General features: G+C 44.1%; 1 protein-coding gene across 1 annotated transcript in view; it reads left to right on the top strand.

Annotated features, from left to right (window-relative positions):
• Positions 1-12,338: 12,338 nt before the first annotated feature.
• Positions 12,339-20,562, top strand: part of MSN (moesin) — a 62,079-nt gene continuing 53,855 nt past the window's right edge. Inside the window, exon 1 of the mRNA XM_016126702.2 lies at positions 12,339-12,568. Within this exon, the coding sequence (XP_015982188.1) occupies positions 12,557-12,568 (12 nt within the window). The 5' untranslated portion in view covers positions 12,339-12,556. The remainder of the gene's footprint in view (positions 12,569-20,562) is intronic.

The following is a 20,562-nucleotide window of genomic DNA, read 5'->3' as shown; positions in this document are numbered from 1 at the left end:
TGGCTTTTCAGTTTAGTCCAGTTGTTGGGATGACTGGATAGTAGAGTGATGAATAACTAGACAGATGATGCTTGTCATATCTGCCTTGCTAAGGAACTTGAACTTTAGCCTGTAGGTGTCAGAACACCACTGAAAAGTTTTAAACTTGGGTCAGATATTTAACTCTCTAACTCCAGGTCAAACAGAGAGGGATTAACAAAAAACAGTACAAAAATTAGTTATCCTCAACCTCAGAACAAAACTAACACTCATTTTCCTGGCCCAAGCTGCCAAGTAATAGAGCTGATGCTTAACCCTGACTCATCACTGGGACGCCCTGTGCTTGTGTAGTTCATTTCCACCCTCCCCTGTCTTGCCTGAGTCTAGGCTTAGACAGGTAGACTCTGGGCTCAGGCTGGCAGGCCTTCAGGCCATCCCTTCCAGAGTATGCCTCCCAGGTTGCTCTGGGGCCAGGGAACCAAGGACTCCCCTAACCCTAGGAGGTACTGTTCCTTGGTATTACATCCCCCAAGATCTCATGTTTGGCTCTTGTTCCCATCTGCATAGGGGGAGTTTTCTCCATCTGTCTTCTGGGTTTCATGTAATGACCCCTCCTAATCTCAAGTTCACATAGCACAAGGTTCTTTTTCTTTTTCCCCCATGGAGTTTTTCTGAAGCATGTTCATTAGCTGACAGTCTAATGGAGAGGGCAGACAAAAGTAATTATAGGACAGTGGGAGAGTTGAGTGTCCAAAACACAGTTGGAGAACAGAAAAGGAAGGAAGTTTATGTGGGGGATAGGGAAGCTTCCCAGAGAAAATGACATTTGGCTTGAGTTGTGAAGGATGAATAGGAGTTAGTCAGGTAGATAAGGATTACAAAACTGAAGGAACAGTAGGCTCAAAGGAACAGAGCTTTGGACTTATCTGGGGGTGATTAGGTGTGGTTCCAACATAGAGGAAATGCATGGTGGGGTAAGGGAGGGCATAAAATGTGGGAGGGAATGTTGAGTTGAGACTTCTCAACTGCCTCCTGAGCCTCTCCACCTGGATGGTTCACAGGTATCTCAGACTCATCATATCCAAAAACTTCATCATCTACTCCTTGTCCCATAAACTGGTCCTCTTCTAGGGCTTCTAATTACTAAGTTGTAGAAATTCTACCTCTTTAAACTCTCTTTGATTTATCCTCTTCTTTCCGTTCTTAATACTACCATCCTAGTTAAGAACTAAAGAATAAATATGCCTTTTCCTTTTCTACAATAAAAACTATGTGACAGATCATGTCTCCTTTTTTATATGGACTTCAGGGTGATTAAAACCAAGTTCACAGCTCAGCTGTGTAAGCTCTAGTGGCTTCAATATTGATCTATTCATATCGATCTCTCTTTCACCATCATCAACAGGGTTCCTCAATTTTGACTTTCTGATTCTAACATCTATCATTATGAATTTAAAATTTTTATTTATTTATGTTATGTTATTACATTTCATGGTGAATTACCTCAGATCATTTGTGGAATAAGTTGAGAGATGGATGGATTGAGAGATAGTTGGCCCACAGGAGACAAAATAGTTCAGATCCTCATTACTTTTGCCTGAACTATTACAATGGCTTCCAAACTGGGTTCTATACCCCACACCCTATCTTATTCTTTCCAATCTGTATTCATCTGGCCTGCAACATTGTTCTTTCTAAAAGCCAACTCGATCAAGTCACTCCCCTGCTTTAAAACCATCAGCAGTTCCTTATTGCCCTGATGATAACATTATAGACCTCTAGTGCAAGGTGGAAAGCCATTTGTGAACTTACTGCCTCTCACTATTCATAGTTGTTGAGTACCAACTATAATGTATGCCAAAAACTATCCTTGGCACTGGCATTCAATAGTGATCAATAGACACTGTTCCTGCCCTCATGAAACCTTTGGTCTGGTTGGGGAGACAGACATTAATCAACTCAAGACTCAAATAAATATATACTTACAAACTGTGGTGAGTTCTCTGGAAGAAGAGTGGTTAGTTCTCTGAGGACATATGTCAGGGAGCCTGACTAAGTTTTAGAAAATTCCACAAGAGTTAAAATTTGATCTAAAGGAAGGATTGAGTTGGTGTTAACCAGGTAAGTTGTGTGTGTGGTGGGGAGAGGGGTGGTGGACACATGTGCCCCCTGCAGAACAAATAGTATACAAAGATCTTTGTAGAGGATGGATTGCAGGAAGCATGGTACATTTTAGAAACGGAAAGAAAGCCAGTGTGGTAGGGAAGAAAAGCAACAGGGGAAGTTGATTGAGAGGCTGGAGAGGTAGGAAGGAGCCATATCATAAAAGGCTTTTTAGGACTCTGACAAAGATTCTATTCTTTATCACAAAAGCAAAGGGAAGAAGCTTTTGAAGACTTCTAATGTGAGGAGTGACATGATCAGATTTGCATGCTGAAAAGATTCCTCTGGCTGCTTTGTGGAGAATAAATTAGAGGAGAGTCAGAAAAGATGTGGGGAGATCAGTTAGAAACTTGTTGCAGTTGTCCATTCAACTCAGCTGAGACCAACGTAGTGACAGTGGAGATGGAGATAAATGGGCAGATTTGGGAGCTATTTAGGAGGCCCATTGATAGAACTTGGTAATAGACTGAAATGGGGAGAGAGTTGAGAAAGGAGATGTGAGGACAGGTTTGGGAGAGAAAATGAGAAGGGATTTTAAAAGTGTTGAACTGGAGGCTTCTCTGACATGGAGCCTCTTTGCCATGTGACCTAGTGCTCTAGCTTCATCTCAGATCTCTAAATTTCTGTAATCTCTCTCTTCCTTGACTTTGTAGATCCTGCTTCTTCTGTCTGATGCATCACTTTCATTACCGCCCCCCCCCCCCCGCCGCCCACATGCACACATCCTCACTTTCCAGGAGCAAGGCGTAATGAGGGGAAAGTCTCTAAGGTGTGAATTTTCTGTGTGTGTGTGTGTGTGTGTGTGTGTGTGTGTGTGTGTAAATATAGAATAACTTGAGTGAGTGTAATATTTAAAAGTGCGCCATCTGGGCTTATCTCCTGTCATCTTCAGGTGCCAATGACTTTCAGCAAGTTATTTACTCTCTCCCAGTTTCAGCTTCCTCATCTCAAAAGTGGAGACAATACTACCTATGATTTGAGGTTGTTGTGAGGATTAAGTGAGATATTAATGCACCTCAAGTACTTAGCAAGCTTCCTGACACATAATAAGCACTCAATAAACATTGACTGTAGTTGTTGTTGAAAGCTTGTATGTGTGTATGTGTATGTGTATGTGTGTGGTGCGGGGGTAGTGGACATGGGCAATGAAGACACCAGCCTGACTAGAGAAATCCAGTTGCATTTAAATGGGGAGTTGAGGCTAGAAATGGAAGGTAGAGACTGGCCGTGGAGTGAGAGAGTGCCAAAGACCATATTGTCCAAAAGTTGTTAAGTGAGCACTCAAACCCTGGCTGAGATGCCAAATCCTGTGACCTCTTTACTCAACTTACTGCTTCTTTTCACTAGGAGGAAAATGCAGGGAAAAATGGTTGCTGAAAGGCAGGGTGTATCAGTTCATTAGGGAAAAAGTAAAATGCTCAGGATGTGGTCTATGGGAAGAGATAAGATAGGTCCACTGTCACTATGTTGTACACCTGAAACTAATATAACATTGTAAGTCAATTGTAATTAGAAAAAAAAGAGAGAGGTCTAGTGTAGCAGAGATTGGGTAGTGTAGCAGGGGTAAGTGGTAGTTTAAAAAGAGTATTACTGGGTTTGGTGTCTAGAGAGCTGGATTCTAGGTCTGGCTCTTATAATCACTGCTATGTGGCCTTGGGAAGGGCTCATACCTTCTCTGAGCCTTTTCATAGTAGGGATAGGACTCTTTACCTTGCCAAAGCAAGAAGTAAATGAGATAAGAAAACATAACATGTGGGAAAACAGACCGACACCACCACCTTTCACAAATAATATATGAGCAAGCTTGTACCATTGCGCATGGCACATAGAAGCTGCTCCAGAAAAGGTTCTTGGGTGAAAATCAACATCTGTATATATGGAAGTATGAAAAGAATATCTGCCCATTCCTGTGTGGATGACAGACAGGTGGCTGATATAGAGTCAATAGGTCTCCTTTTTTGAGAAATGAAACATGTAGGTTTCCCAGTCTTCCAGCTTCTCTCTACTGCCAAAAATTGACTGGGATGATATTGGTCTCCTTTGGGCTAAGCCTCTTGGATAGAAGACCACTCCACAATGAATGATATGTAAGTCAATGCCCATGTTTCATTTATTGATCTAAACCAGCAAATATTAATTGAGATCCTATTCTGTGCCAGGCACTATACTACATGATGGGGCTGTGATGGTGAGCAGAACATAGTTCCTGCCCTCATAAAAATGATGGTCTAATGGGGGAGTGTAACAGTTTTCTATGGCTGCTGTAACAAATTACTACAAACTTAGTGGCTTAAAGCAACACTTATTTATTCTCTAGAGTTCTAGAGATCAGAAGTCTAAAATGGATCAGCAAGGCTGCATTGCTTCTGGAAACTCTAAGAGAGAATCCCTTTCCTTGCCTTTTACAGTTTCTTGAGACTAACGTCATTCATTGGCTTGTAGTCTCTCCCTCCACATTCAAAGCCAGCAATGGCAGGTTGGATCATCATCATATCACTCTGACCTCCTCTCATGCCTCCTTATTCCACTTGTGAGGACCCTTGTCATGACATTGGGCCCACCTGGATAACCCAGGATAACCACCCATTTCAAGGTCAGTTTATTAGCAACCTTAATTCCATCCTTAACCTTAATTCCTCTTTGTGATGTAGTATATTCACAGGTCCTGGGATTATGATATAGATATCTCTGGGGGGGTGGATTTTTCTATTATTCTGCCTACCGCAGGGAGGTAGACATTAAACAAGTAAGTACATAGATAAAATATATTATTGGAAACTGTAGTAAGTGCTGTAGAGGAAATACATCTCTGACATTGGGAACAAAGTGTGTTTTTTTAAAGGGGATGGTGGAGGGCATTATATTTGAGAGAGAAGGGGCAAGGAAAGGAGATATATTTAAGCTGAGACCTAAAGGAAGGGAAGGAGCCAGCTATACAAATAGCCAGGAAAAATCGTTCCAGGAAGAGTATACCAGGTAGAAGAAACAGCATCTACAAAGACCCTAAAGTGTGAAAACATGGCACTGAACAGGAAGTGCAAGAAGACCAAGTCCAGCCTTGCCTAGGGAGTGAGGGAGCTCAGGTAGGAGCAGAACACTTTGAAGAAACAAATGAGATAATAAATGAGTAAATGTGATGAGGTGAAGGGGTTTCATTATCTTCACCTCCATTCTCCATGTAGTCTATGAAGTCAAAACCTCAGGGATGAGAAGCAGCCACCATACCTCATCCCACCCCCTGACAAGCAGGCAATCCCATGACCTCTGGAGTGTACTTTGCTGATCCTACTCCCTAGAAGTTGGAAACAACCAGAATGTGAAGCACCAGAGGGCTGGTGTACTTGTAACTCAGGGACACAGCCAGCCAGTGGGTGGATCCAGACAGAGGCCTTTGCCCAGGAAGCCAGGATGATCTCATCTTTATGGCAAGCATCATTAATCAGGAGTCCTGGAGCTAGGCAAGTTTCTGGGAGATGAGGAGAGAATGCAAGCCACAGCCCTTAACTTTAGGAACTTTTGCTGGAGATCTAGAACTCATGTAAAAAGAGGAACAAGACCTTCTCAGTTTCCAGATCAGCTGCAGGACAGGAGAAGGCAGCATTTTTCCTGGGTCTCAGAAAAATTGTTCCCTGAGCAACGTTAAGTACTCTATTTAGGTTTGCTCTCAGCAGAGAGACCCACGAGCCAGCCTCTGTAACTTTATTCTCCTCCTTAAAACCACTCAGCTTCTATTTTCACAAGATATCCCCAAAGCAACAGAACTATAGTACGATTCTTTTTTTTTTTTTTTTTTTTTTTTTTTACTAATTTACTTGATCCTTATTGCTCTTGAGTCTAGAAACCCAGCCAAAACAACATTGGCCTGGGAATCAGGAGAACTAGGTTTTTCCCTAAGCAAGTCCATCTGCTTCTCTTGGACTTAATTTCTTTACATATAAAATGAGGACATGTAGCCAAGATTATATTAAAGTTGTGATATTCTAGGATTTTGATTTCTGTTTTCATCCTTTTACAAGATATAGGAAAGGTGGGGTTAGGCAACAATGAAGTTCCAGGCTAGCTCTAAGATTTGGTGTTTGAGTTAAACACAAGCCTCTCTCTCTTCTCCCAAACATTCTGACACTCAAAATAATTGGTAGAATGTCTTTAGACCCAGTCATCTGGCAGCAGCACATTTGAGGCTTTGTTAATCTGAGGAAAGTAGAGCCAGCCCTCTCAGCCACTAATCCCCAAACCTTGGAGAAACAGAGGCTGGGGAGTTTGGGAGGAATAGGTGTGTAAGAGAAGGTAAAGAACAGTTCCTCTTCTTCCCCCAAGACATTACACCTGCCAGCAGCGCATTCTCTGGAGCCACTGGGGAAGTCCAGGAACACATGATGTGTCTGGTACTGAGGGGCACATAACCTGGTGCAGGGCCCTGCATTTTCCACATTGAGACACATTTGCATATGGATTCTCATCTGTAAGTTCACACATAGCTGGGCTGAACATAATCAAAGTGACTTAGAGGGTGAGAAGGAGAGGAAGGGTTCTCAAAATAGAATTAGAAATATTTGAGACCTACATTTTTTAGATAAAAGTTGTTCAAATATTTTATTGTCTGAGACTAGGGGTTAAGGAATAAGAAAAAGTGTTTCAGGAAGAAGAATGTACACATTAGCAACTTGAGAATATACATTAGGCCCACAAACACATGTACATGCAAATGGTCACATAAACAGGCAAGTATGGGAGCATATAAAACCACATATATAGCCAAAGAGAGGTACATCTTGGCCCAGGAAGACCCTGGGGAAAGAAGAAGTTATGTTGATTTTGTCTCCTAACAGGAGAACTTGAGGTAGTATAAGGAGGGACTTGGGCCATTAGAGAATATGGACATAATGCAAGCTGATAGGCCTTCAGGGCTAGACAGGAGAATGGTGGGTCCCTCTCTTCCTCTGGTCTAGCTGAGCAATCTGTCCTGAGCTCCCAAGATATGCCTGGAAATGTGCTGGGCTCCTTTTGTGTGTAACAAAAGTGTGATCTCTTTCTGGGAACAACTAGAGCCCAGCCTGGAATGGAGAAAAAGAAAAAAAAGCAGCAGTTGACAAGACAAAGCAGGATGTAGGAGGGAGGACAGATGAGCACAGTGGAGCTTGGACAATTGGGGTCTATGGGGAGGCAGGAGCATGAGAACAGCAGGAGAGATCAAGGGAGGGCTTTGTGCAGACAAGAACAAGCACACTGTGCTGTGTACATGTGGTGACAGAGCCTGGCTCAAGGGGAAGGGCTGTGCTGAAGGACTGTGGGAGGGAGAGCAGGATGCAAAGGTTAAGTGTGTGTGTTGAGCAAAGGGGATCACCTGATGACTGGGCACAGGTGAAGGCTGCATTTCTAAAGATCACCATGGTGTCTATGTGGAGAATGGCCACATGGAGGATGGCCTGGATGTGGCAGCCTGGAGGCAGGGAGACCAGGGAGAGCTGGTGAGGGCCGACCTAGGGCACTGGCAGTGGAGATGGGAGGGAGAGAAGCTGTGAAGCACAGATAGACAGACAGACAGACAGAGAGCAGGGCTTGAAAACTGGATGGCAGGAGTCAGGCAGAGGAGAGTTAAAGATGATGACATGGTACACACAAGGGATCGTGCTAACAGCAAACCCACCAAAAGATACAGACCCGCTGGGAAAAAGAGCTTCTGGGGAAGAAGAGGGTGAGCACCCCTTACAGACCCTCACACAGAACTGGGTACCTAGCCAGCTCCTGGTCACTGATGGAGGCATAGGTAGGGTGGAGAGATGTATAGTGTCTTCCAGGTGTATCGAGTTTGATCTGTGGGCCATTCATGGAGGGTCCATATGTTCTCATGGGGCTGTTCTCTTGGCCCCACAGGCAGACTTGCCCTTAGTCACTGGTTTCTGGTTGCTGAGCACAGGACTGGGAGCTAGTGACTCCACTGGGAGACCCTCTCTGCAGGGCTAATTTCAAAATTCAAGAGGATACTGGGTCAAATTGAATTGATATTGGTTGGCTCAGGGAAGCTCCTTAAAAGCTTCCAGCCTTATTACAGGAAAAGTCAGAGAGAAACTCTTTTCCCTCTCATTGTGGTCCATTAGTATGATTAGTAATAAATATTCCCAGGCACTTGACATTGGCAAGATGCCATATCACCACTGTTTGTTACTATCCACTTGCTATCTTGAACTGTCTAGTCTGACCACTGACGTACAGGGGTGATATGAATCTTAAAATGCATCTTCTTCCTCAGGTTCGCCAGGCACAGTCAGGTTGGTGGAAAGAAGGTGAACTTTGGACTAACTAGACCTGGGCCTAAATCCCTGCCCCTTCACCAACAAGTGATGTGACTTTTGGATAAGTCATTTCACTCCTCAGAGTCTCAATTTCCTCATTTCTACCTTTGAAGTTTCTTGTTAAATATTAAATTGGCCTTCCCACTGCTCAGCACATGATAGGTGTCTCATTTACATTATCTTCTGCCTTTTCACCCGAGCCCTGGCTTTTGTTTCCAAGAAGTGGACAGAAGACAGAAGATAGTTTAAAGATTTCCCTACTGCTGCAGTTTGTACTTTCAGCCACATTTTACCAAGAAAACCTCTTCCCCTGGCTAAGACAGCAGTATATTCTGCCTATTCTCTTGTTCGTGTAAAGGACACACCTAGCCTAGTGCTTGGGCTACTGACCCGTGTGAAAGAAGAGAGAGAAGATGCCTCAGAGTGTGTGAACTCAAGCTAATGTTTATCTTCACCTCTCTGCCACATTTCTCCTCTAAGAATGGAGGAGAAGAGTAACCCTGGAGGTTTAGTTAATTTCTTCCCCAAACATCAGCCAAGAGCAATTGTACTGAGTGAAGCAGAAGAGATCTAATTTAGATGTTAAAGAAGAACTTTTCAACAGTGATGAAAATGAAAAGCAGCCCTCGGAAAGTTCTGAGTGATGAAGAATTTTCTACTACCATCCAATGGATTGCGGGCAGGTGTTTCCTTATTTAAAGTATTCCTGGGATTCAGAACTGCTCAATACCCAGTATCTTTCAGGTATTGACACTCCTAAACTACTGTGTCCTCTGAAGGAGGAATGCCATTTAAAAAGCAGAAGGTTCTTTATTGCAGTGAGCTTAGATCTTGGTTAGGAGGTGATTGCAAGTCCAATCTCATTTCCTGTTGAGGTTGGCATAGGTTTTCACATAAATCAGCCTTATGCAGGTCCTGTTTGCTGTTCCTTGACTTTCGCACTCAAACTTGCTGCAGTTCCAGAACAGTCTCAGCTACCTAGGATTCCTAGGCCTTTTCAACCTATACCTCATACCTGGCCTTAAAGCTGGGGTCAAATCTTCTCATTTTGTATTGCCCTCTGATTTAGATGCCCCCAGCTTTGTTGGAATCAAACTCCAGAATGTCCCTGCACAACCCTCTCCTCATACTGGTCCTCATCTGGCTTTACTGCTTGAAAAACATTTTGCCTGTTGTTCCTTGAACTTTCTGAATTCAGCTCTTCTGAAACCCCAGGTGTCTTCATACCTCTTACTTCCCTTACCAAGGGTAGGTTTAGCCCTTATTCCCATGTTTTCTCTCTAACATAAACCTCATCATATTTAAACCTAATTGTGGGGATTACTCTGGTCCTAAAGAGATTAAGTTAACTCTCATTTCACATGGGATCATAGTAAGGAGTGTGTGTGTGTGTATGTGGGGGGAAGAGAAATCAGAAGTTCCTACTTTATAGGCATAAAGTGTTTTACAAAAAGATAGGAAACAAAGGTGTATTCCCCTGACATCTTAAAGATCAAGAAAGCAAGCACCTCAGATGCATCTGCTCTGCTCTGGAGATAAGGGGGCTAACTGAGATGGGTCCCTCCTAGCCAGTGAGTTTCAAGTCTAACTTTCAACCAATATCCAGCTGCTTGACCATAATCCCCATAACCATCTTCTTTCTGGTGAAGTCGGAGGGGAGACACTACTTCCATGGTTCTAACCTTCAGAATTTCTTGTTTGTATTATTGCAACAGCTTAACTGAACTCGTTATCTTCTCTTTTACCCCCTGAATTCATTCTCCACACTGGCAGCCTGATTTTGGATAAGTCCTTTCCTCTTTCTGATCCTCAGTTCCCTTGAACTTAATAGAGGCTGAACTAAACAGTTTCTAATAGTTTATGCTTTCCTCCCATTTCCCACCCTTCTCTTTCCCAGGAGGCCAACCCCTCTTTCCATCAATTTCCTCAGCTTCCCCACTCTCTGACACCCCTTCCCCTACTTGGACTCCTGTGACCCTTTTCCCTTTTAATAGTGTGTTCAGCTGCTTGACATTCCCTAACCAGTGCTCTGGCGCTCTCTCTCTGGCGCTCGCCCTCTCTCTCTCTCTCTCTCTCTCTCTCTCTCTCTCTCTCTCTCTCTCTCTCTCTCTCTCTCTGTATTGAGGCGGGGGGAGGTTTTGACATGAGATGATGTGGGGAATGACACACAGGGGATTTCCACTTTCCAGAATGTATAATGAAAGCTGGAATCTCCAATCAACTTTCCCTTTCCCTTTAGAAAGCCTAATTCCAGACCCCTGTGGGATCTAGGAGAATATGAATGAGGGAATCAGTGAGTTCTTCAAACTTCTGGGAAAAAAAGAGCCATGGCACTATCAAATAATGTGATTGGCTGCCATAGCTACCGCTGCTGCTGAGGCTTTCTGAGGAGTGCTGCTCTTCCTCAGGTCAAATGCTCAGCTCAAAGAAATGGTTTGGGTAGGGAACTTTGTTTACCTTAGCAAACAACAATGGATCTTGGCAGCCATGAGAGAAACTGAGGAATATTGAGTCATGGACACTCTTGAACTGGGAAAGCAGAGGAATAGGAAATAGGACTACTGATTCCTGAGTGCAAATGCAAGGCCAGTCTTTATGTAACCTGCTAGACTCATCTATTGTCCTAAGGAGTCTACTTCCTTTTTCATCCTTTTATTATGTCAGAGTGGGAAAGGACCTTGGAAGCCCAGAAGTCCAGCCCTTTCTCGTTACAGAAGGGAAAACTCAAGCCCAGAGAGGGGGAGCGACTTACTCAAGGCCACACAATGAGTTAAAGGCAAAGCTACAACTAGAAGCCAGGTATCCTGACCACCCCTCTCAAATGTCCTTTTCACTGCTCCAAGGTGGCTCATCATCACTGAAATATGTGGTGCTCTACCTCACAAAAAATGTTCAGAACAACTAACTGCCAGTGGATAGAAGAAAAAAAGACTGTGCACAGCCATTCTCAAACTAAAACTCAAGACTTAACCAGATAACTGCTACAGTCTAGAACACTGCCGTCCTGGGATTCTGTGACCTTGACAAAAAGTAGAAAGGATGATGGCACACACATCCCAAGGGAGTAGATTAGGGGTGCCTCTAACCTGGAGGAATCGTGGCCTTATTAGAAAGTGAATATATCAGTGACTGTGTTGGAGAGGAGCTAAAGATCAAGATATTGATTTGAATAAAGGGGAGACTGGAATTTGAAGAAAGAAAAGTAGTAGAGGACAGATATGTGGAAAAAGAGCCCAATTCTGAAAAAAAAAATGAAGACTGAGCAAGGAGGGGGAGGAAATATGATGGGAAAAGGGATATAGAGTCCTACAAAAGACAACGGATGAAGTGTTGGAGGAGCTGAGGCAGCTTAGCCAAGAGAAGAAAAGTTTTAGGGAGCCATGGGATCTTCAGATCTTCAGACCTCTGAGGAGTTGCGAGGGACAGACAGCAGGGGATATTTGTGGCCTCAGGAAGCAGGTGTGAGATCCACAGGCAGACACCACAGAGAAAAGGAGTTCAGATGTACACAGGAAGAACTTTCTAAGAGTTGGAGCTATCTCCAAAGTGAATGGGCCCTTTTGATAGGTAGCGAGCTCCCCATCAGTGGAAAGTTGTAGTCTGGGGCCGCTTAAGAAAGTTGTAGCCAGGGTGCAGCCCAGGGTCTGGCTCTGCTTGGGGGTGGGGCCGCATGGCCCGGATGGACCGGATGCAGAGGGCTAGGGGCTGTGAAGGAGGTGGGAGAGAGACAAGGTGGGCCTGGGTAAGGGGTGGAAGCCCCTTTTGGGGCGTCCAAGCCCAGTCTGACCCCCACGTGGTTGGTGTGGCCGGCCAGGGCAGGGCTTGGCTGGGCGGAGCTAGGCAGGCGGCCGGTTGGGAGGCGGGCTCCAGGGCGGGAGCGGCGCGGAAGCTCAGCCACATAAAGGAGCGGGCGGCGCGACTGGGGTGGCTCTTTCCTGGGTGGGGTTTGTGAAGTCCTGGCCCGTTAGCAGGAAGCTGAGCAGTCGCCCCGACGCTATCGAGGTGTCAATCCGAGCCCCCAGCCCCTTGAGTCCGAGCCGAGCGTGCTGCGTGCTGCGTGCTCAGAGCTGCCCGACAGCTCCCTGCCAAACTTCGCCAACTTCGCCGCATTTGCCGCCACCATGCCCAAGACGGTGAGTGCTGGGGTGGGCGCTGCCCGTCCCAGGGGTTCTAGCTGATCCTTGTAGCCCCCCGACGATGGCTGGGAGCTTGGTCAACCACCCGCCGGCTCAGGACGCCGCGCCTCCGGCAAGGCCTGGGGTGGGAAGGAGTGGGAGTGGAGTCCTGATATGGCGCGCCCTCGGTTAGGGTGGTGGTGGGGAAAGTGATGTGGTCCTGTGCTAGACTTGTGGACTTGGCATGGCCGGCCTGATTTTTAGTTTCCAGTTCCCTGTGTCTGGGATGTGACAGTAGAGAAGGCTTCCTTGGGGATCCAAGTTCTTCTCTTGTCCCTGACAGGCCATGGGCAGGGGGAGGGGGGAGAAGACTTTGGTCCAGAACATGTACCCCAGTCCAGGAATTGGCGCCTTTCTGGGGCGAGGCTGGCACTGTCTAGGAGGGACCATTGGAATCGAGAAGCAAGGAGAAGGGAGGAAGATGCTAAGGGTGGATCCCGCGCCCCCGCTCATCTTTTCCACGGCCTCCCCAGGGGACTCCAGCTGTTTCCCACTAGGAGGGGACGAAAGAGTTGAAGAGGTAACACTTCGAGGCTTCTTGCTTTTACCTAAGAGTGCTAAAACTTAACTAGGTATGAGTCTGAGGGGAGGTATGCTCTACCTTCTAGGGGAGAAGACTAGTTTTTTCCTCCCTTCCATTCGTTAAATCTCTTCCCATTACTTAATGGCTCTCTATCTCCTTCTATTCCCTCTAGATTATTTTGTGAGGTGTGGGTTCTCTCCTGTGGGGCCACACCTTTTTAGAGTGGTGGTAGCTTTCAGGATCTCGTCTCCACCCTACTGTCTGAAGCCTCCTGGGAGTGCAGCTTAGGGGGGCCGGATGCCCAGGAGGGAGGGGCTTGAAGGGGTGTGCCTGAGTAATGAGCCCTGCTTGCTTTTGTGCAAGTCATTCCAAATGGCTGCTGGAGCCCTTCCCTTGCCCAGGAAGGCCTGGTGACCACCCTGGTTTGAGTCACTTAGGCCAAACAGCTTCTTGGGCTGGCCTAGGCTATGCAGTTCTCTGGGAACCCTCTCCCTGGGACTGCCTGAGCCCTGTAGAGCTGAATAGTGACTAGTAGTCTTGAGAATAGCCACGGGCCTCTGGATGAGAGGAACAGGGATCCAGTTCTTTGGGTGTGTGCTAGGCTTTGTGAATACAGTAGTTGAGAATACAGTGGTTTCATACTGTTCTAGCCTTATTGCCAAGTCTATCTTGCCTTTCCAAAACCATGCCCTTCAGAAACACCAAATTTTCAACAAATATTTGCTTCTACCATCTCTCTTGTAAATTGTTAATGGTTTTATGACATGAGACTTTTCCACACTTTCCCTCCCCCCACATTACACATAAAGTGAGGAAAAAAATAGTTTTGAAAAGAGAGAGAAAAATACCTCACTGCCCTTGCCAACATAAAATCCTTCCAGGAGCCTCTCCTTGGGTTTATCTCTCTGTAGTTGACTCCTTGATTCCTCATAAGGTGTGGTTTTACCTAAATAGGTGGGTGGATATCTGGGAATAGGCTATCCCATGACCTTTCTTCTTTAGTGGCATTTCTCATTTTCAAATCTGAGATATCTCACATTTAAATACAACTTGATGGGTCTGGAAATTGACTCAAAGTGACCTTAGCCATTCCATTGCAGTCAAAAGTGGCAAAGAAGATAGCATGGTGATTCTTTCCTAGGTACGAAGAGAGACTAGAGTATGAGTTGTTTGAGGTCAAGTGTAGGATACTGAATGTACCTGAATACTGAAGATATTTTTGTGTAGATCGACTGAAACTTAAATCTAGTTGGAAGGAGGACTGAATTTTGATAGACTGTAATATTTGGAGAATTTCCCATGCTTTTTTGCTCAAGGTATGGTCAACTTCTAGGAGGAACAAATATACCTTGCCTGGTAAGACCACAGAATCTTAACTTGAAAGGGACCTCCAAGTCTTATTGATCTAGTAAACCTCTCTCCCTCCTTCCCATCTTCCCAGCTACTGAGGATATTTAGGCCTACACGAAAGGATCTACCTAAGGGCACGTGGTAACAACCAAGATTGAGGTCCAGGCTTTTTGATGTTCCTCACATTGACCCTCTTTTCTGACTCAATGATTAGGTTCTTGAAGTTGGGTCCCCTCTCCTGCCCAAAGCAAATTTCCCCCTGTTATCAGGCCTTCCTGGTCCTTAGATAAAATGGAATGAATAATCTGGGCAAGGTAACCAACATTGGCATTTGCGGGGTCTCTTAATGAGAGCTGGAGGTGTCACAGGGTGCCTCCTGTCTTCTCATTCCTCCTCAATGATGAGGTGTCCAGGGGCACACCCTAGTTCACTGCATACCAGCTAGTAGCTTTAATGAAGAGAGAAAATTCCCTGTTTTCTGATCCTTCTTCACTAGTGCGCTTTAGGCTATTTCTGGAGTATGACAGATAGGGAAGGGTAGTAAAAAAGTCAAATCCGTTCATTCATATGAACTATGTCTACAGTCTGTCCAAGGTTGGTTTCACTTTTATAACCAATTGTCTCCCTCATTTAGCCTAACTCTGTTAAAACCTGCCCCCTCTGCACCCTCACCCTGCCACTTCTAGGATTCTACTTCTAGTTGCTAGATTCTTATATCTGCTTTGGTGGCCAGAATTAAAACTTATTAACTGCCATCTATACTTTCTGATGATGATAAGACAGTTGCAAAAAAAAGTATTTCCTTCTTACCTCTGTAACTGTTTTTAGATCGCAAAGTCTTTGGGACACTTGGATTCCCTAAAAATAGATTGTTTTGTATTTTCAAAGTGTTTTTGAGTTTTTTGTTTGTTAGGATTGAAAGGTTTCTTAACAACTGTCAATTCCAACCCTTATCATTGTACAAATGGGGAAACTGAGACCGATAGATAGGGAGGGACTGACCAAGAATAATGCAGCACATCAAAAGCAAAGCTGGGACTTGAATCTAGGTCTTAGTTAGAGGGTCAGTCTTGATAAAAAAACAAACAAACAAAAAACCTCTTAAGTTTGCTGGGTTTTTAGCCCTAGCTCAACAGATCAGGAGAAAGGTGATCAAGTAGTCATTGATGGGACCATACATATTAGCAGACGTAGAGCCCAGCTCCTTGAAATATTTGAAGGCTTCTAGATTTGTATTCAGCTAAACTTTAACAGGGATTGTGTGGATTGTTTATTCTCTTGCCATTCCTAGCATTGCTTGAGCCACTCGAGTGGCACTAAAGTGGTACTTGGTGAATAGCAGGCAGAATTTCAGTCTTTTAACCCTTGAACTAGCCCTGCATGCTGGTTTCAGGGTGGGGAAACTGATCAGGAATGGAGGTTATGTGAGAGAAGTGTGACTCTTTGGATCCTGCATCTCTCTACTTCTTTGGTTCTCTAGTTCACCAGGGATCCTTGAAGGCACGAACTAATCTATACTTACTCATGTTAGGCTTGGAGAGGGGACAGTTACTCTGTGATTGGGTGACAGAGATAGTATTGACCATTAGACTGCTAATTCTCCATTATTCTCTAGCTGCCTGTAACAATAGCTTGTGTTAAGGGTATTCTTCTCTTCTTCCTCTCAGGAGACTGCTTTACTGAATGGTGAAGCTGGAAGGGACATTTAGAGATCATTTGGTCTATCTCCCTGACTCCAAATCTAGTTCTTTTTGGATGAGATGACAGCTACATATATTCTAAACCTTGTTGCAGTAGTGTTGCTTGGCAACAGCGTGTCTAGGTTCCTTTGTATCTTTCTGGGAGTCCCCCTCGCTGGAATTTCTGGCCTCAAGATCCCCAGAGGGAAGAAGATCTGGCTACCAACACTATTAGCGTTAGACCTTTCATGGCTAAAGTTACTGAAAATTGCCATCATTACTGGGTGGGAACAGTTTGTTTCTGATCTTTCAAAGATAGAGCTGAGTTTATCATGTACATCTTTCCTAACTCACAATCTTTTCTGCCTGCTTTTCCACCCCACTCCTCTGTCCCCATAGGGAAAAAAGAGTACAAAGGTGGTCTCCTTTGGGACAGTCTATTGGTCAAGTGAAGGCAGTGCTTATGACATGATTGGCTGGCTTTACTGTTCATCTCTCCCCTCTTATTTCATGCTTGGCAGAGCTGAAAAACTTTTCAATTCCAGGTTCTGATTTGTGGTACAGGAATGAGCACTTAGAGGATTAGCTCAGGACGCCATTGATTTGGAAGGTGGGTGTTGGGAAGTGGCAAGTAACACTGATTTGAGAATTTTTCTTCTTTTTCCATGTAAAAAAACACATCTTCTCTGTTCTCAGTAAACTAATCCAAATGAAGTAGGCCGTTAAGGCAAATCTCTTCTTCAAGCCCTCAGTCTGTCTAGCTTGTCATGAGGGAAAGTGTACTAGTAATAGGTATACTCTAGGGACTGTTCCAGTACTAATGTTCTTGAGACATCTTTCCTCAAAAATTGAGTGCCTTCTATGTACCATAGAAAGTTGAACAGTACTTGATAAAATGTATATTCTTGCCTTCTTAAACCTCTGGGGTGCTGTTTCTTCCTGGGTACTGAGTTCAGGATGGAGAGTTTCTAGCTTGGGAGTTGGTTTATTTCATTAGTAGCTCTGACAAGAACATTGGCATGGTTATTCTCCCCATTTCTTCTTGAGTTTATGGAGGGGAAAGGACTATGTCTTTCCTTACAAATAAATAAGAAAGAAACCAAATAAGGCTATATTATGAGGACTGTGGGTTGACTGAAGAGCTTCATGTGAAACAGAAAACTTCATGGGTTTCCATCCCTTCCTTCTCACTGTCTGCTGGGTAGCATAGACTCCTTGTAGTTCTACTGAAAAGCCAAGAAGCTATTAGGTTATGTTTCCAATTTCCTTTTTACCCCATGAGTGTGATTGTTAGATATATTGGTAGAAATTGAGAAGCTGGTGGGCATAAGCCAACCTCCTAAAGTATCTACCACCTGTGAGCTGAGAGTTAACTGTTGTGGGGTGCAGCATCTCAAATGCTTGTGTGCTTAGGATGACCCAGAACTTCCTCAGCCTTAAGCTTCCTTTTAGCTGATTGTTCTGGATTGTCTAGGTTTCTCATAGGAGTGTTTTGAACCACAGAGCAACTAAGCTGGCCTTACACATTTTTTGGTTCAACCTTTAGTACCCCAGAAAAGGGGAGTGATTTGAGTGAACTGGTAATAGGGCTGGGACTAAAATCCAACTTGCCTGCTCCCCAGTATAGGGGAGGTACTTTGGATGTCTGCCTACTAAATGGTACTCACTGTAGGGTACTCAGTGTTTTCTCTCTCTATGCTAAGGGTGACTTGACCATAGTGCTATTATGGTCATGAGAAGAGCAAGTCCTTCTGAGTGTGTAGAGCTGACCTCAAAGGTTACTTTATGGAGATGGTTTAACCTCCTACTTGGCCTTTGGGACTCTTTGTAGCACTTCCCAGAAAGCTAACTGCTCTGCTTTTGACTGCAAAAGGTAGTTGAAGGCAGATATGTATACTGAAGAGGGGGGTAAGGAGAGGAGACTAGCCACATTTTCCTGCTTGAGACTAGGCTTCACTGTCCTAAGAGTCTTTATGGATTAGAGTTATTTATTTTCTGAATATATAGCTATAGGGGCAGCCAGCTTATTCAGGATCGCATAAAGTTGGTAATAGTTTTGGTAGAACTTGGCTTTCCTGATTTCATTTTAGTGGTCTTTCACTGGACTTGTCTGTCTTTTTCAGGGATGACTCTTTTCACTCAGGAGACACAATACTAGAGAATCAGCTCTGAAACAAAATGGCTGCAATGGAGTTCCCCTAAATAGCTTCTGCGGTAGCAGATTTCAGTCAGTGGGTGACTCATTTCTTCTGGGACCTCAGAATGACTTTTTTCTTCCTTCCTGCCCCTTACCCAAATTCCCTACTTTCTCTTTGCCATTTAAGATATTAGCTCTGACCTCTATATTCTCATCTGTGCTCCAATTTGACTTGTACCTTTAGTTAGGAGAATATTATGATACTTTCCTTGGTGATAATATTTGCTGCAGTAGCAACTCTATGAATATGGACTGCAGTCTCCTGGACCTAACCCTCACTACTCACCTCCAGATGTTGTAGGCCAAACCTGGGGCAGGTAGCTGCTAAAAAATTCTTTTCAAGTTTTCATAGAAAGGGAGCATAAAGTAGTGAAAAACACAAGACTATGGAACCAGACTGCTTGTGCTCTGATCCCAGCTCTGTGACTAACTAGATAAGTAGTCATGGGCAAGGTACCTAACTTCTGTGCCTCATTTTCCTCGACCGTAAAGTGAAAATAATTATAGTATCTATCTCATAGGGTTGCTGTGAGCTATTTAGGGGAACTCCATTGCAGCCATTTTGTTGCAGAGCCGATTCTCTAGAATTGTGTCTCCTGAGTGAAAAGAGTCATCCCTGAAATAGACAAGTCTGATTAAATGAGGCAGTTCATGTAAAGTACTTAGAATTGTGTGTAGGCATCTAATAGGTCTATGCAAATGTTAGCTATTATAATTTTATTTATGGAACTATAATATAATATTATGTACAGAACTACTGTATGCCCAACCCTTTGCTAGGTAGGATGGGTAAGAAAGAAGGCAGGCAGCTGCATTCTTATCATTTCAGTGATTACTAGGTACTGTTTACTATAAGTGATATAAATAAATAGATGGAGGAAACACTTGCTGCCTTTGTCCATCTCCTATTTAATTGGAGATTTAGGGCTAACTCACTTGAAAACGGTGAAAAAATATGTACTTTACATTGCATTTTCTAGAAATTTTGAGAAGAAGGGAGTTTACTGGGATGTGAACCAGGGCCTTGAAAGATGTGTATGTATACTTGGGGGAAGTGGCCATTCTGGATGGGAGAGTGATGTGGTTTTGGTATGTGGGCATAAACCCTGTGGCCCAAGCCAGTGCTCTCTTGAAAGTGAGTTTGTCTGAAATGAAAGGACTGAGGTGCTGATTATTTCAAGGGAAGCCACAGAGTACATGTGAGCATACATGCGTATGTATGTACATACAGAGTACATGAAGAATAGGTCCTTTGGGTGACTTTCAAAGCACAGTTCTTTGGCTGTACCTGATGACAGAACCAGATTTGATGTTCTTTTTTAGTGTGTTTCTTGTGGCTTAAAGTAAGTGTTGACATAGCTCCTAGGCCAGTGATATGGTGACCTACAACTGTGCTTGCTTTATAGTAATGTTTTGCCAGGTAGCTCCTATGATTGGTGACTTTGAAGACTGAAGTTTCTGTCTGTCCCTGGTAACCATTCTACTTTGTGGAATTTGATAAATACTTTGTGTGGCTAGGGTATCAATCAGGACCTGATGAAAGAAAAGTTGAGATGTGGGTATTTGGTCATATAAAAAAAGTATAATTCTGAGCAGTCTTTTCCTGGGTATATATTTGGGAGGTCACAGGAGCCAGGACCTAGGAGGGGAATAAGGCATGTCTATCAGACTTGGTCAGCATTTCCTTCTATCTTTAGTTTTGGCCTCCCTTACATACCTGGGAAAGATCAAGGCTTGCTTGTCTCCAGTGACCTTACTGTCTTAAACTAATCTGCATGCTCCCCATCCTTTTTCAGAAATCTCAGCCTGAAGGTTAGGTGAAGTACAACCAGAGGCTCTTACCTGTTGTAATCTTTAACTGGAGTTGACTAATCTGTGGTATGGAGTTGGAGGGTGGGGGTCAAGGTAACACCCAATGTAGGTGTCAGTAGTTAAGTTGTACAAATCTTTGCTATCTTCAAGAGTTTTAAGTGAGCTAAATTCCTTTCCAAATCTCCTTTCAAATCTTCCTGAGAGATTGACTAACCCATAGCAGTTTCCTTGCTGAGAAGAAAGTCAGTTAATTTCTTTGCTTTTGAATGTTTCCTTTTCTCTAACATAAAAAATATCAACAGTATCAGAAATATGTACCCGCAATAGAGCAAATCCCCCTTCCCCAGATTCCTTACTCCTCTTAGCACCTAGGCCATGGTGGATCTAACAT

Source organism: Rousettus aegyptiacus, unplaced genomic scaffold (genome assembly GCF_014176215.1).
Source record: "Rousettus aegyptiacus isolate mRouAeg1 unplaced genomic scaffold, mRouAeg1.p scaffold_m13_p_9, whole genome shotgun sequence".
Taxonomy (NCBI): domain Eukaryota; kingdom Metazoa; phylum Chordata; class Mammalia; order Chiroptera; family Pteropodidae; genus Rousettus; species Rousettus aegyptiacus.
The sequence above is the reverse complement of the archived record's forward strand: the minus strand, read 5'-3'. Positions and strand labels throughout refer to the sequence as shown.